The following is a 17,127-nucleotide window of genomic DNA, read 5'->3' as shown; positions in this document are numbered from 1 at the left end:
GTTCTCTGAGCCAATCATCTTAAATCAGTTAGTGGGTTAAGAAGGTCCAGCAGCTGATGAGGTCAGCTAAGTGAGTTTGTGGTCATGCGGTCTGGGTTGGGCTGGGCGATGGACCAGGTCATCTACAGGGGAGTGTGAGTCTGGGACTGTTTGTTGTGATCTGGGCTCTTCGCTGTGATATTTTACAGCACGCCGAACGTCTTTATATCGCTAAATAAAGAACTACCTTGGACATTGCTTGACAGACACCTTTACTCTCTGTCACATGAAAATCCCTACTACTACACATTGAAATACCCTGCAGCTTTTAGTTGGCTGAATAGATGATGTTGAACGGCACACATACAGTATGAGTGTTACATGGTTCCAGGGTACTGCTGGTGACCTTACATCATTCAATGCCATGCATTTACATGTAGAAAAGAGTTCATACATGGTCATGTTTCTAGGTCATCAGTCTGGCATTAACAGCAGGCTTTATCATGGGGAGACCTGCCTCCAGGCAGGGTGACTTGTGAAACCCGCTCTCTAAATTGGGTTCATTTTCTTTACGTATTTGCGCTCAAATGGAGGCCTTCAGCCAAGTAAACTAATTGGATAAAAGCCCTATGTGATGCTTTGCCATGAGACTGTTCGTATGAACACACTAAGGGTGAAAAGGGTTACGTTTACACATGGCAGATGCTTTTATCCAAAGCAACTTCAAAATGAATGTCTTGAAGTAGGTGAACCTGTACACACCCGTCATCATCAGTAAAGCTTTCTAGAAGAACAAGTGACACCAGCTGTCACAGTGCTAAAAACAGGAACCTTTTTGGGTGGGGCGCGGCAGTAAGAGCAGGGTGGGGCAGTAAGGGTGGGGCAGTAAGAGCAGGGTGGGGCAGTAAGGGTGGGGCAGTAAGAGCAGGGTGGGGCAGTAAGGGTGGGGCAGTAAGAGCAGGGTGGGGCAGTAAGGGTGGGGCAGTAAGGGCAGGGCGCGGTGATAAGGGTGGGGCAGTGGATATGAGCCAGGCGTCAGGACTGGGAGGAGAGAGTCTGTACTGGGAGGAGAGAGAGAGTCTGTACTGGGAGGAGAGAGAGAGTCTCTACTGGGAGGTGAGAGAGAGTCTGTACTGGGAGGTGAGAGTCTGTACTGGGAGGAGAGAGTCTGTACTGGGAGGAAAGAGAGAGTCTGTACTGGGAGGAGAGAGAGTCTATACTGGGAGGGGAGAGAGAGTCTGTACTGGGAGGAGAGAGAGAGTCTGTACTGAGAGGTGAGAGAGTCTGTACTGGGAGGAGAGAGAGAGTCTATACTGGGAGGGGAGAGAGAGTCTGTACTGGGAGGAGAGAGAGAGTCTATACTGGGAGGGGAGAGAGAGTCTGTACTGGGAGGAGAGAGAGAGTCTATACTGGGAGGGGAGAGAGAGTCTGTACTGGGAGGAGAGAGAGAGTCTGTACTGGGAGGTGAGAGAGAGTCTGTACTGGGAGGAGAGAGAGAGTCTGTACTGGAAGGGGACAGAGAGTCTGTACTGGGAGGTGAGAGTCTGTACTGGGAGGTGAGAAAGTGAGAGAGAGTCTGTACTGGGATGAGAGAGAGAGAGAGTGAGTGAGAGCGAGTCTGTACTGGGAGGGGAGAGAGAGTCTGTACTGGGAGAGGAGAGAGAGAGAGTGAGAGAGAGTCTGTACTGGGAGGGGAGAGAGAGTCTGTACTGGGAGAGGAGAGAGAGAGAGAGAGTGAGAGAGAGTCTGTACTGGGAGGAGAGAGAGAGTCTGTACTGGGAGGGGAGAGAGAGAGTGAGAGAGTCTGTACTGGGAGGAGAGAGAGAGTCTGTACTGGGAGGGGAGAGAGAGAGAGAGAGAGAGTGAGAGAGAGTGATCATAGTGAAGTTGAACATGTTTGTCTCATCTGACTCAGTTCCTCTCACCTTGCTGGCCTTCAGGATGTTGATCTGCTCCTCATAGACGGTGTCTCTGTTCTTCTCCAGGAAGCCTGAACACTGGTACTCAACCTGCAGGGGAGCGAGAGCATCTGGACCTAAACACAGTGCGATGCAGGGAACTAACTGAACGCTAATATGTGCACCGAGGGCTGTGGTGGGTGTTGGGGGTTCATCATACTGCAAACTGAACCATTAGAAACATAAGACTTTGAGAAAAAAAAGGCATGGATATAGAGCTCCATCCAGACCCCTGAACATGAATGAACCAGATGACCTGAAGCTTGGCGCACTATTGAAAGGACACAGCTCAATGGTAAATAACATTGGGAAACGAGTGCAGGTATTGTTAGCTGGGGAGATACCGCTAAGGCCGAGAGTATCCTCATTCTTTTGTTAGCTGCAGGCCCGAGGCCAGTCTGATGTGACACTTACACCCCCCCCCCCCCCCCCCCGACAGATAGGGTTGCAGGCTGGAGGCTGCTTGCATTCTACCAAGGTGCTAGAAGAAGAACGGCGACCATCTTTTTCAAGAAGAGAGAGGATCCCTGTTGACATCAGACCTGGATTCCATCTACAAAAAAAACTCACCACACTGGTGCCTCTTGTTCTTCATGGAAATAGCACATTCAAATGTAGGACAATGCCTCTGTTGGGCTTTTTATGTGTTTACACAAGCCCTGCACAATGCCGTCAGAGGGGAACTCTATCATTCGAAGCGCTCTGAAAGTGAGATAGTTCGCTCTTGTGTTTGTGTCATGATGATCAGAAGAGATACTGCAGGGCTGCTTAAATCAAATCAAATCATTTATTTATAAAGCACGTTTAAAACGACAGCAGTCGACCAAAGTGCTGTACAAACGTAACTACAGACTATTCAAGTCGGCTTTTCTCAGGCATCGCTCTGGACTCATGGCGATCCGTTTCACGCCCTGTATCTACGGACCAGCTCAACTCACACACCTCCCCAGTCGCTCGATCATTCATAGTCATCCTGAAACTGTTGAACCTCCTTTGAGGCTCTGCTTAGGAACTTGATGTATAAATGATCTTGCTGCTTAAATGGTCATCCATCTGCTGAATAAACCCAAGTTTAGCGCTGTAAGATACAGTTCACACTTCTGGACATATCGGTACCAGTGCCTTCTACACTGAGTTTAAACCCATTTTTGTATCCCTGTCTTGTATTTATATTGTTGTATGTGTTTTTTATATGGACCAGTGTCCGATTAATAAAGGTGATTGATTGATTGATTGTTGAGATGTAGTTTAGGTCTACGCTGCGATGGGACCCACTGCTTTCGCCTGCATCAACAGCATCACTTTATCCCTTGTCTAGAATTTGAACCAACAACCTGCTGGTGATAAAGACTGAATCTAGTGCGGTACAGGTGACGAGATTAACAATCCGCCATGTCTCCAGCAGCTGCTCACCTTATCGGCAAAGTGTATGATGAGGAAGGAGGTGTTGGACATGCGAGGTTTCTGGAAGTGGGCTCTGCCGGAGTGCTGGCTGTACAGCTTCTGGGCCCAGTTCTGATCCGTTCCCTTCGGCACCTGGAGGTGAGCGGCGGGTGGAGGGGGAGAGAGAGGGAGGAGATAAACCAGAAGGAGATCAAACTTTTATTCAGGTTACCCACGCCTCAGAATAACAATTTCACGCATCTGAAGTTGTTCCAAGTTATCGTCGTGTAACTTCAAAGGCCGTGGGGATGAGACAGGACGTCTGGGATAAATAAATCATCTGTGTTCGTTCCGGAGGTCTTAACTCGAGAGAGGGATCGTCCAGGGGGAGAACGACAGCATGGCAGATGCCTGCAGGACAGATCCCGTTAACTGAGAAGACAGGTCAGATGAAGCGTTGGGCTCGGCTTCCCCACCTGCTGTATAGGCTCTCTGTCTGGAGTTCATAACAGGCCGATTAGCCGCGGCTGTGGAGTAACGCGTGGTCTAATGTGCAGGACGAGCCACGACTACCATGGAATCAAGATGCTAGAAGAGGCGGGACAAAGACCCTTAAGCCTTTTAACCCTGTAAGAACAGTGCCAACATTCCGAATATTATTAATTAGAATGTTGGCACTTAATTAAAAAAAAAATATTTTTGATAAATATTTTTTACGATTATTAAAAGATCTTGTAGATATGTTTTAAATGTTGCCAGTGACGCGGTCGTATTCAATGGGTTGAGGGCCGTGGTGGTGAGAAACCCAGATTCTGGTCTGCGTCGCTCGTGCTCGCTGACCCCACCTTGCACTCCTCGTCCAGCAGGTCCAGGACCCCCAGCTTGGCCTCGATGAGGTCGATGCACGGCTGGTTGTCGTAGAAGTCGATGAGCGTCCAGGGAATCTGCTCCTTCACGTACTCCTCCTGCTCCAGCTTGAAGACGTGCTGAGGAGATAGGGAGGACCACAGGGTCAGGCACGGCCTACGAGAGGACTTCCTGTCAAACAACCATCAGACAGAAATGGTCCAGTAGTGAGCAAACTCTCACATCTAAACAGGGACACTATCGCTAGGTTTAACTCACGGAGTTGAACTGCTGCTGGAGCTTCTCGTTGGCGTAGTTGATGCAGAACTGCTCAAAGCTGTTCACCTCGAAGGTCTCAAATCTGTGGAGAGATGGAGAGCGCTCAAGAGCCTGATCTTGTGTGATCCTGTCTGAATATGATCCTATTCAACCACAGACTCACAAGTCAGTCTCTAAACGCTGCGCTCAACTAGACGGAAGACATTCATCCAGGTATTGTTGCTTTAAAGCTGTAATAACTTTTTCACATTTTGTCAAAACTACAGTAATTAAAACCACCTGATATTAGATTGTTTCATTGAGCCATAGTGTCCTACTGTACCATGACCCCCCCTACCAGTCCCATGTCTTGTTATTCCAGCATTTCTGCCTGTGTTGTCAAATTACGGCCTGTAACTTTGCTTGTCATCAGAACAGTCTTTTACAGCCTGCGCTCTAGCCCAAAAAGTTACACTTACAGCCTAGATCTCATAGCGCTATAGCGCTAAAAAACGCTTGGGACTCTACTCAGCATTGTAAACAATCAGAAATCGGCACCAGCTGTAAAATACAGCTTGCAGGTGGCCCTTGAGCATTTGTGTACAAAATTATTGCTGAGGACAATTCAGTAGTCTCTGAATATTGATGGGACATGTCCCCAACGCCCCCCCCCTAAATTCTACACCCTTGCTTCACCCTATTGGAGATGTAGGCATTGGTTCTGTTTGGTAGCGTCGGTTTCCGGCGCTGTTGGCGGCAATTTTCAATGGAGATGTCTGTTCAACTACATTAAAATCACTTATTCCATACTTATTCATGACTACAGTTGTCTGTGATGATTCAAATTGTGATGAACTGAAATGTTGGTTGATTCAGGAACAGTAATTATGTGATGGCTGAACATCACTGAGAAAAAGGGATCAATTGTTGTGCGAAGTCTGTAGAGTAGCACAAAGGCCGGCTGGCACTGCTGGAATTGTTATTTAGTAGTTCTAACAGCTCAGCATCTCTCCCCTACCAGCTCCACAGCTTATCAATAATCTAGACCAGGCCAGGGAACCAATTAGGCTCTCAGTCAAACAGGGTCAAGCAGAGGAAAAGACTAACACCATAAAGTCGATATGGTTCCATCTTCCACTGTAATGAGAAGCGGTGCTTTAGAGGCGCAAGGGACGGGGTAATTCAACAACGGAGACATGTGTGTGTGTGTGTGTGTGTGTGTGTGTGTGTGTGTGTGTGTGTGTGCGTGCGTGCGTGTGTGTGTAAGCATTTGTGCGTGTCACTACACACCAGTTCTCTACCTCCATCTCTCTCTTTAGTTCATACAGGGACGTATCTAGAACGTAGAACCCTTGCAGAGAACAGGGTGAGACAGAGTGGAGAGTAAAAGGTCTGAGATGTTCTTCTGTTGCCGGTCAGCTTGTAACTACACAGGAGACCGTTACCACACCACGATGAGAGTCCACTCCCATGGGAGCAAGTTCACACTAGACAAGGCATCAAACTCTCTCTACATAGTCCACTTATTCTCAGAGTTTCTTCCCTTGATCCTTATTTCTCGGGGCGCTCTCACCCGTAGATGTCCAGAACGCCGATGAACGAGTGCTGCTTGAGCGAGGTGTGTAGCGCCATGTTGACGTGCTCCACGATCCAGTCGAACATGTGCGCGTAGATGTGTTTGGCGAGGGCGTTGCGGGCGTTGTTGGCCTGCTTGCGGGACATGCTCTTGATGTACGTCTCGGACGTGGTGACCAGCTTCCTGTGGCAAAGCCAGTGCTTCATCTGCTCCTGCTCCACCCCCAGTAGTCGACAGAAATGACCCAGGTGTGGGTCGTCCCCCTATGATAACACACACACACACACACGGTGAGCGCAAACACACACACACGCACGCACGCACAGTGAGCGCAAACACACCCAGACACAAACGGTGAGCGCACACACACACAGGAGCACGCATGCACGCACAGTGAGCGCAAACACACCCACACACAAACGGTGAGCGCACACACCCACACACGGTGAGCGCAAACACACACGCGAACGCATGCACGCACAGTGAGTACAAACACACACACACGCACGCACAGTGAGCACAAACACACACACACACACACGGTGAGCGCAAACACACACACGCATGCACGCAGTGCGTGCAAACAAACACACACACACACTAAGCAGCAGGTGATGGTCTAGCGCTGGTGTTCTAGTGTGGGTTGTGATGTGGGAACCCAAACAGGAGGTGCCAGGTCAGAGGTGGTGGCGGTGTGACGTACCGATATGTGACAGGAGTCCCCGTCTCTCTCCGAGCAGATCTCCACGTTGCCCAGGTGCAGGATGGACGCGATGATCCTGAAGATGCTGATCTGACTGCTCTCCTTCACGCCTGCAAAGTACGAGATAAAGCATTTCGTCACTAGGCTCTAATGTCCAAGTGTGTTCTGTGGCCAAGTATTGTAGTTCGTTTTACTTTGTCTTAATGTCGTTATTGTGATAATTTATTTGTGGTACATTATGGAGAATTTAACTACTGTTTCTATGACGGGGACTACGGATGGAATATAGCCTTGTGCTAAATCAATAATATTTTTTTTTTACACATTGTCGTGTATAGATGTTTTTAATGCATCCATTTCATGTATCTGTGTTCCTCAAAATGCATTGTCCTGTCAAAATAAACAAATAAAGTAAAGTAAATATGAAATGTAAAGACACAAGGGGAAAAAACACTTCCTGTATCCCATCCTGGATTAAAGTACATAACCGTTAGTATCAGCTTGGACTCCTGCCATGGATTCAGGGCCTCACCCAGCAGCGTGAAAGCCTCTCTCGTCTTCTCAAAGTCCTCAGCGTCGTTGACCCCGTCGATGAAGATGTTCTCGCCCAGGGACGTGAAGGTGAAGTCTTCGGCGCTGGCTGGACGGGTCAGGAGAGGGGAGTGGACAAGGGGGGAGAGGGGAGTGGACAAGGTCAGGAGAGGGGAGTGGACAAGGGGGGGAGAGGGGAGTGGACAAGGTCAGGAGAGGGGAGTGGACAAGGTCAGGAGAGGGGAGTGGACAAGGTCAGGAGAGGGGAGTGGACAGGGCAGGAGAGGGAAGTGGACAAGGTCAAAGGTACATGCATCAGTTGTGCTCTTATGTACTTCTAAACAGGCTTGCAGATGCCCTCAGATGCCCTTTGACACGTTGACCAAGAGGACGATAACAGCGTGGAAACAGGCCTGACTCACAGTTGAACGCTCCTTCGTAAGCACTGATGATGTTCAGTGTGATTGGTGTTCTCAATATTTCAATGGGGAAAATGGGACTTAAGAGGGATGTGATTGTTTTGGCATAACCAGGTGGCATACTAAGGTCACCAAGGGATGTAATTAAACGCTTGTACAACAGCGAGATTCATCCTAACAGCCGAGACAGTAGGTAAGGTGAACAATATAAATGATTTACTGTTACATGGTAGAAAGGCCATGTAGAGGAGGTGCTATACAGAATAATATAGTATTCTCTTCACCAACAATACATTATATGTTCACTACAATACAAATACAAGTCAAACATTATTCCGTGAAGGATGAATTTTAATGAACAGACTGCTCTACAAAACAAGGCATTAGGATAATTAGGTAATAATATTACTGTGCTGTGGAGTTATTACCCCAGAAGAGACACTTACTCAGAGCGAGGTCCTTGAACTCCAGTAAGCTGGCGGAGGCACAGAGCTGGTAGAATATGTGGTAGTTCCTCTCATCCTCAGCCTAAAAAGCAAAAATGGCGCTGCAGGAATCATGCTACTTCACTGATTACTGTGATCACTTAAAATACATGATTTCAGCACTTGAGATTGACTCACAATTCATAAAAAGTTGAACTCGCAATTCATGAGAAGTGCTTGCAGAAGAAGAATTATGATTATTTATTATTATAATGATGGTGGTTAATTGTTGCTAGGCTACTATAATACTTCCCCATAGAGCGCTTACCTGAAAAACCACCCTGGATTTCTCCAGCAGGTATGTGCGCATGTTGGCACCGATGATGTGGTAACGCCTGTCGAACCCGATCTGGATGTACTTCCCAAAACGGCTGCTGTTGTCATTGCGCGTCGTCTTGGCGTTTCCGATCGCCTGGTCAGTAAAACAGTGACGAGGAGAAGCAAGCAAGAGTTGAGGTGTTCATGTGGGGAAGAAAAAAAATCAATCATAACAAAATCATGTCCTGTAAGAGTAAAAAGTGTTTATTATCTTTCTGCTGCCACACATCCAGTTTCTATCTTTCCAATGCAACTCAGCGAATGTAAGATGGTCATTAGAAGCTTTTACTGGTCCAGATCCTCCCCAACGCCTCTGTTCCTAACGCTGAAACACCTGCCGTGTCCCCTGACAACATGTCCCCTGACTCGATCTGTTGACGATCTGTCCTGTTAGCTGAGACGACAAACGCTTATCAGATGATGCCCAGTCGTCAAGACCAACTGACGGCAGAACTCTTAAACTAGGTCATCAGTTTGGGTCTATATCTAGTGTGTGGTGAGGTCATGACCCCCAGCTCGGTCCTCTCACCTCCATAATGGGGCTGGAGGCCAGGACCTTCTCCTCCACGTTGGTGTCGTTGGCCGACCCTCCCACCGTGGCGAAGAAGCGCATGGCGTACTTGGCCGACACGGTCTTCCCCGCCCCCGACTCCCCGCTCACGATGATGGACTGGTTCCTCTCGTCTCTACCATGGGAGTGAGGAAGAGGAGGAGGAAGTTCAGGACAGAGGAGGGAGGGTAGCAGGTAGGGTAGAGAGGCGGCCATTTTGGAACATTTTCTGCTATTTAAAGGAGTGGTTTGGTATTTAGAATTATAAGCCCTATTATTTACGGTCGTATACAACGGTTCATATCAACATTTGTAAAGACTGTGCGCTTTAGAGATATATGCCCATAGAGATCCATTGTGTACTTACAGTAGCTGTCACATGAGCAATGAGCACTATTATCTCAGGAGTGCACAATTCATCAACATATCGGAAGCATACTTTGTGGCGATTTTTTTGGTCAGAACATCAACGGACACCAGTGACCACTCAGTGAGTTTCCTGTCTTTGAAAACGAGAGCTTATGTGTTTTTGAGGGATTTTGTATAAGCACCTATGGATCAATTGAGAGTGTTAGTGACGACGGGCGATATCTCGAGAGTGCACCGTTTGACTAAACTTTGATGTCGGCCGTTGTATATGATCGTAAATAGCCTTATAACATGGCTTATAACATGGCTTATAACATGGCTTATAATGCTAAATTCCGAACCTATCTTTGAAAAGTCAAAAGTACCCTTTCAGGAACGTGACTAGAAGTCTTCCTGAAGGCAACATGCTGGATTCTGGTTCATGTTCTCCCTTAGAAACCCTGCTACCCTGTCCTCATCAGGTCTATATGTTATTATTGTGTAATGCTATATTCTTATTGTGTGATGTTGTCTGTATATTGTGATGTTGTCCACACACTGTGATGTTGTATGTTGTCCAGCGCACTCAAGTTGAGGCTATTCTAATTTCGTTGTACCTTGGCACAATGACAATAAAGACATTCTATTCTATGATTACCTCTCCCCCTGCACCTGACAGAACAACAATAAACACAAATGCAACTTCCTGGCAAATAAGCCCTTCTTCTTCTTCTTCTTCTTCTTCGTGCAGGTTAGGTGTTGTGTTCTCTTCTCCTCCCCAGGCTCGGGGCCGAGGGGCTATCCTTTTACCACCCCGAGCCTGGGTGAGGGGGTCACCCGGGCTATATATCCGGGCACACCTCCAGGAGCCATGTCACCGTTTCGTCACCGTCAGGCCACGCATTCCGTTGGGTGTCCGGTACGTTGGACAGTCCTGGATGACGTGGTCTGCGGTTTGTTCCTCAGCGCCACACTCAAATAAGCCCTGATCATACCCAAAGAACAGTATATACAGCCCGTTACAAAAAACAACTGTTAATATGTTCTTTGTGATAAATATATTTGCTTTTCCTTGTTGAGATATGAGAGATAGAGAATTCCGAGCTGCAGTCTGGCTGCTTGGCGTCTGATCAGACTGTGAGATGGTCGATCTCAAACTCACCAAACCAAACAACGTGACACTTCAGTCACTAACTATGTATTTTAAGAGAGCACAAGTGCCGTTGTGTGGGTTGTGAATGCAGCTAGATGTGACCCAGAATTACATTTCGGCAGATGTAACATTAGGCGGAGGGCGTCGGTGATGTGATCTGAGCCGTGCAATTATCCGCCCACTCCCTCCACTCCAGAGCTCCCTGGCAACTCAGACCCCCCCCCCCCCCCCCCCCCGACCCCCAAACCAACCGCACTCCGACTGAACAGGGTCTCAAATGGACAGCCTTTGAATACGTCCATTGGTTGTTTTTTTTGGGTACTTATTATTTTTTTATTTTAAAGCATTTTATAACACACTGAACACGAGGTTATAGTACAGTGGATGATATATATACAGGAGTATTTGAAGTGTTCGACACAGTATTGTACAGTTTCATTTACAGTAGAGTTTGTGTTTCACCATGTTCGGTTGTCTGCCAGACAGATATCTATCCCATTTAGCCCAACACTCTCCCCTGTCCTTCTGCAATCTTAAACTGAACGTCACACGCTCTGAATACAGTATGTCCGTTCCGTTCTAAAACTGTGCTAGGCTCAACCCGAGGACAGTGGAGTATAATATCCCAGTTTCCCACCTGGCCATCTGCTTGTACGCCTCCTCTGCCACTGCGAAGATGTGTGGGTCCATGTCCCCCATGTTCTGACCGCTGTAAGCCGTGATGACCTCCTCGCCGTAGATCTGCAGCTGCTCGTACGGGTTGATGGCCACCAGCACGATCCCTGGACGAGGAGGACAGAGGGCACAGTCAGCCAGCAAGAGAAGACCCGACACTCTAGAACGTCTTCCTGGTGACGCGTACACACTGAGGCATCCTGCTATGCCTCTTTCAATGATAACGACGGTTTGTTTGTGCAGGAAGAGTGAAAATCCCCTATACCCTCTATTATGCTTCTCATTACACTGTTATTATCATTTTCCCATATAACAGAAGATGTCAGTGTGAGTGACGCCGGTCCATACCGGGCAAAACAGCCAGATGACCAGAATAACGTGGAAGCTTTGCCAAAGCATGCACTGGCAGGTTACCATGGGGACGGATCTCCCCAATAAAAACACGGCGATATCGATGGCCATTGTGGACTCAACAGACACAGACTGTCTTCGATCACCAGCCTTTGTTAAGGGTGCATTCCAGACAGGGAACTGCCTACTCACTGGCTGCCGAAGTCAATGCAACTCAAGCTGATTGGGTAATTGGAAAGAGTGGTTCTTAAGCGACCGGGCGAACGACGGGTAAAGACGAGCTTTCGGTTGAGGTACACGCCTTTCAAACTGTCTTCACGGGCTGTCAGCATGAAACGATTTGCAGGGCGTTCTCAACCGTGAGCGTGTTGTAGACTTGTCTTCGTATTGTTCTGAGGAATGCCCTCCGCAGTGTCTTTTATTGACGCCCTAAGCTCCTGTGCTGCTATTGAAGGTCAGATCAAGGGCGTTTGAAAGACGCTGCATGTGTAAATACACACGTGCAGCAGACAGGAGAGAGCTATAGATATATATTCTGGCCCCCGGGTGAAACTGTTTTTTTGCTTCCCTCTGGAATATGTAGGGCCTATACCCACCCTCCCATAAGTGCATTGTGTTGCCTCTGTGTATGAAATGTGCTATATAAATAAAGTTTAATTTGATTTGATATGCAGAACCAGACTCACCGCAGTAGGTGTAGATGTGGTTGGACTCCAGGAAGCGGACTTTGAGGTTGTGCAGGACCGCGGGCTCGTGCAGGTAGCTGAGCGCCGTGAGGTCATTCTCTCCCACCAGGATGTCCGGGTTCCGGAGGAAGGGGAGAGGGTTGTGTTTGGGTCCGATGGGGTACTCCAGGGTCTGGGACCGGAGAGGAGATGAACACATTCAGAAGCAGGGAGAGTGTTAGTTAGCCTACATCGTTGGTTGGACTAAACGGTAACGAGCGTCAGGAAGAGTGAGTGGTGGAACGTGGTGGAAGTGTGAGATTCCCAGAGGGCTTTCCTAAATAATCCCGAGGGTGATGGAGGGAAGCCTACCGATTCATCCTCGAGTCTGAGGTGCAGGATGGGCTCTCCCTCCTTGTAGTCCTTGATGATCTCTGCAGCCTTCCACACCTCCTCTGCGTCCGGGACCCACACCCGGGTGTACTGAACAGCAAAACACACGAGGGATCACTCAACACATCGTCAACTAACTGATGTAGGTAGCTTTTTCCAATTTCAGAGAAGATTGAACTGCTGAGTGCTTGAGACAGCACAAAACATTTTGCGATATAAAAACAAAGCTGAAAGTAGGAAATGCAGTGTCTAGAGCTTGATGTGGCAGTAATTGGGTTTGTGACCCGTTCTCTCTTGAAAGAACAACATACTGCAGAAAAGCTGACGGCTAATTCCAAAGGGCACAACTGTTGTTCTCGGAAAGAAAAGTAAACAAGAGAAGTTCTCATTGTATTTTCTGGCATGTTGCCTATTTTGTTACCTGTTCGCCTCAGGACAGGAGAGAAACTTTTGCTTCAAAAATAACATGTGACTTTATTGTTTTAAACTATTCCTGTCTTATCACTTTACAAATGGCAGCTGAAATTCAGCAGTCATATCACTCACCCTAAAGGACATATCTGATTTCCATCTGCCTCACCGAAATTATGTACAGTAGTGCATCTTTATTGCTGTTTTGATGATGAATGAGTATGATTGTAATCTTCAGAATGTTGTGCAGATTTTGTAGATGAAGGCATTTATGCGCATTATCCTGAGGGTTAGACTGACAAATCCTGATGATGAATCATACACACCATTACCCCTCTGACTGCGCGTAATTGCATTCTGAGTTCTAAAATATTTCAGCTCATTTACATTTCATTATAATGCATAATACAAACAAACTAAATTCAAATATTATTACATAAATATTATAATTTGCTGCTCATTCCCCCCAACACACATTTTAAGCATTTTAGGCTAATAATTGTGTCACGAATGCGTACAACTATCCATTGATGTCCTAGATTAATCATCTAGTCCAGTCCCAAGCTTCCATTCCTTCCCCGACATGAAGCTGCTTAACACTGATAATAGCCAGGAAGTGAGAGGCCTTCACTATAGCGCCAACACCACCCTGTGATAGCAACAAACATGTGACTATTTAAAACTGGTCTGAAATACATGCCAACTAAAGCAACAGAGCTAAGAGAGACGCTTGTCAGAGGGCAGGACACGAGGCAGAACTAGCCCATGTGTGTGCCTAGCCATGGCTGACCAAGGCAGACCCGAGCAATGGCCGACAGCTGGGTAATTCATGTGAACAGATGCTGAGCAGAAACAAAGCATATGCTAAGGCAGGGCAGTGAATCCTAAAGCAACTGACTCAGCACACGGGATTTGGGTTAATCAGCTAAAACATCCCTCCATGCAAAAACAAACTCTTTACATTACAACCCCTGAGAAACACCACAGGGGGAGAGGAGGGGAGAGGAGAGGAGAGGAGAGGAGAGGAGAGGAGAGGAGAGGAGAGGAGAGGAGAGGAGAGGAGAGGAGAGGAGAGGAGAGGAGAGGAGAGGAGAGGAGAGGAGAGGAGAGGAGGGCGTGAAATAACCGAATACAGTGACATTTTAATCAATATTCTGACTCACCACTCCATTCAGACATGTAGGCAATAAATTCATTTTTGAAAGTGGCAGGAGTACCGAGTGCTCGACATTTTCGTTCAGACTGTACCTACACTGCACTGTAGAGGAACGAGTACACAGTATTTATCAGTCATTCAAGAAGTGTGTGGAAGTCAGGTTCCCAGTCAGGTTCAACTCGACCCTGAAGCAAGGGTGCAGGCAGCATCCTAATGCTGTGTTCACACCGGGTGCACATTTTCCCGGCCGCACGGCGGCCAGGATTCGGCGCGTGCCGACATTCGCAAAAGTTCAATTTTTTTAACTTTCTGCGGCGGATTCGCGCGGCAACCCATTGGAATTTTCTCGCCGTGCCCGGTGTGAACACAGCATTACAAGTGGTCCTGTCCACTGAGGACCAGCTGTGTCAGTTCGGTGTCTTTGCTTTTCATACCTGGGGGGTTTTTCATACCTGGGGGGTTTTTAATACCTGGGGGGTTTTTCACCAAGCTGGCTAACTGAGTAAGCCTGACTTTTGCAATGAGTAAAACCTGGAGACTCTTCAAATATGGAACATGGACTGAAGTACAAAATAGCTTTCCGGGTTTTACTTTGTGCAGAAGTCAGGCTTACTCAGTTATCCAGCTTTGTGAAACACCCCCCTGACTAGCAGAGGTGTTAAACCCGCTTCAGAAAGTTAAAAACATCAACCGTGTTTTTACTCCACCCATGCACTGAACCAGCTGATTTCACTAACGAGTTCCCTGCCTCTGCCCGGCTTCAGAGCTGCGCTAATTAGAATCAGCTGGTTCAGCGCATGGGCGGTTATTGGTTAGTATATTTTGACTTTCGGAAGCCGGGTTTTACACGTCTGCTGACTAACCTCCGCCAGGTCAATTCAAAGTGACGGGACTAAGGAAGTGTATCCAGCGTGAAACCTGGCCCTAGGCGCAGTCATCCAGGGCCAGGACCTCTCTCTCTGCCAGGACTTGGGCCCAGGCTACTCCCTGGAGGAATGCAACACAGATAAGACACCTAGTGACACTACAGTGCAGCAAGTCCAGTAGCAGTTTGCTCCGACTGGAATCTGAACTTTGAGCCCCCCCCCCCTACTCATCTGCACGTCGAAGGGGAGTCAGCCCGAGCTGACGGCAGTGCTTCTAATCCGGTCTAATAAGTAGGTGGGGCAGATACTGAGGGGAGATGTGCTGTGGAGTTGGAAAATAACCTTGTGTGATAGGACTGCAATCAGCCGTGCTATCGCTAATATTACCCGTGTCTGACAGTCACATGGGCTCCTGCCCGGTGCGCACGTGCGCCTGAGTGCAGTAGCTCCTCTCAGAGACCTTCGCACACGGCCTGGTGATCGGAGAATCCGTCCCAGAGGCTTTTAACGCTGTGAGCTTCGCTAGGGCGCGCACAAGCAGAGAGTCAGACATAGCGTTATGTGTGGAGATTAAGTTCCATAGCCTACTCACACACAGCAAGTTTCCTGGTGAGATCCTGGCTAGTGGTTGTTCACTGGTGACCTGAGTGGATTTCAGAAGTGTATTTGTCTGCTGCTTTCCGTCTGTCACATTCTCCATTGGGGACCAAACTATTCTACCTTAAATGTTACTTTCCTTCTTGATGCTGGATCTGTCTTTAATGGCCGAGGAAGGTGAATGTGTGATGTCACCATGGATGTATTAATAGAACGCGAATAGGATGCGCCATCTTGCCGAATCGACCCCTTTTGACATGCACAGTTGTGCTTTTCTCAGACCCCGCCACGTTCACAAACAGTTTGCACGTTCCCGTGGATTTCCAATGCGCGTTCACAGCTCTCCCCCGCTCTGTTAGTGTGTCTGAATTAGCATTAAGAACTAGCTTGTGTAAAATACTGATTCTGTCAAATATATTGTTTAGAAAAATTATTTCTTTATCCAGGCATCTTAGTTTTAACAGTTTCATTATAGCGGAGCAGATTATATTTGCTCGTATGTGGTATTTTTTCTGTTCACAACTTTGCGATCGTACAGCCAGGCTCCAGAGCTTGAGCTAATTTTTCGAAACGATATATTTGACATAATTGTGATTTGATGGCAGGTACTTAACAATGCTAATGCAGGGACACGCAATACAGCGGAGAGAGCGGTGAACGCGCGTTAAACATCCACATGAATGTGTAAACTTCGTGGACGCGACCGGGTCAACAAATCACGTGGTTAAAAGGCACAACTGCGCATGCCTGTGACGCAAAAACTGCGTCTGCGTACAACTGCGCATGTCAAAAGGGGTCGGTGGACCCTTCAAAAAGCTTCACTCTCAAGAACGAGGCGTCAACGTAGTCACCGCATCCAGTTCTATTAATACATCCATGCTTGGATGTCACAATTTTTTTTTTTTTTTTAATCATTTAGATCTTTACGATTCTGATTCTGATCCTGCTTTTCGATTCTGGTTCTTAACGATTCTCAATGCCGGTTCTTTGAGGTTGCATGCTTATTTCACAGAAGAAAAATGTATATATAAAAAAAAAGTTATATTCATATTCACAATTGACTTCTACTAATGAACTACGTACTAACTGAAACTAGTGCAAGTGAAATTGGTTTAGAAACCAATAAGCAGAATCTAAATTAAAATCCCATTTGGAACTGGTTCTCGATGCCCAACCCTAAGTCAGACTGGTTCTTTCTGTTTTCGACCGAGGCCAAAACATCTTATAGCAGAAGTGAGACAATTCACCATGAAATTGGATAAACTTTACAAGCGCAGATAAAGAACTACAAGACTGTGTTCCATCACAAAATCACTTGTCGCAAAATAAGCTCAGCCAAAGTCACTTATTGTTGCAAAACAAGTTCAGCTACTGCATCATTTTCTATTATAATCCTATTGTATAGAGCACACAGGCGTTAGCCCTGCGCAGGGTGTATCATGCATTCCCAGAATAAAACCATGGTTAACTAAGCCATGCCAAGCAGGAAGTGCAACCAGCGCATCA

The 17,127-nt window shown here is 47.3% G+C and overlaps 1 protein-coding gene across 1 annotated transcript in view; it reads right to left on the bottom strand.

The window, feature by feature from the left end:
• Positions 1–17,127, bottom strand: part of myo5b (myosin VB) — a 54,758-nt gene that overhangs the window by 24,396 nt on the left and 13,235 nt on the right. Inside the window, exons 2-14 of the mRNA XM_084458232.1 lie at positions 12,571–12,681; positions 12,220–12,391; positions 11,145–11,289; positions 8,986–9,142; positions 8,407–8,550; positions 8,100–8,181; positions 7,236–7,343; positions 6,704–6,813; positions 5,998–6,263; positions 4,446–4,527; positions 4,166–4,306; positions 3,351–3,473; positions 1,905–1,988 (exon numbers count right to left, since the gene is read on the bottom strand). Of these exons, the coding sequence (XP_084314358.1) occupies positions 1,905–1,988; positions 3,351–3,473; positions 4,166–4,306; positions 4,446–4,527; positions 5,998–6,263; positions 6,704–6,813; positions 7,236–7,343; positions 8,100–8,181; positions 8,407–8,550; positions 8,986–9,142; positions 11,145–11,289; positions 12,220–12,391; positions 12,571–12,681 (1,725 nt within the window). The remainder of the gene's footprint in view (positions 1–1,904; positions 1,989–3,350; positions 3,474–4,165; positions 4,307–4,445; positions 4,528–5,997; positions 6,264–6,703; positions 6,814–7,235; positions 7,344–8,099; positions 8,182–8,406; positions 8,551–8,985; positions 9,143–11,144; positions 11,290–12,219; positions 12,392–12,570; positions 12,682–17,127) is intronic.

The sequence above is a fragment of the Borostomias antarcticus genome (genome assembly GCF_949987555.1).
Source record: "Borostomias antarcticus genome assembly, chromosome: 2".
Classification (NCBI taxonomy): domain Eukaryota; kingdom Metazoa; phylum Chordata; class Actinopteri; order Stomiiformes; family Stomiidae; genus Borostomias; species Borostomias antarcticus.
Note: the sequence above shows the minus strand (reverse complement) of the source record. Positions and strands in the feature narration are given on the sequence as shown.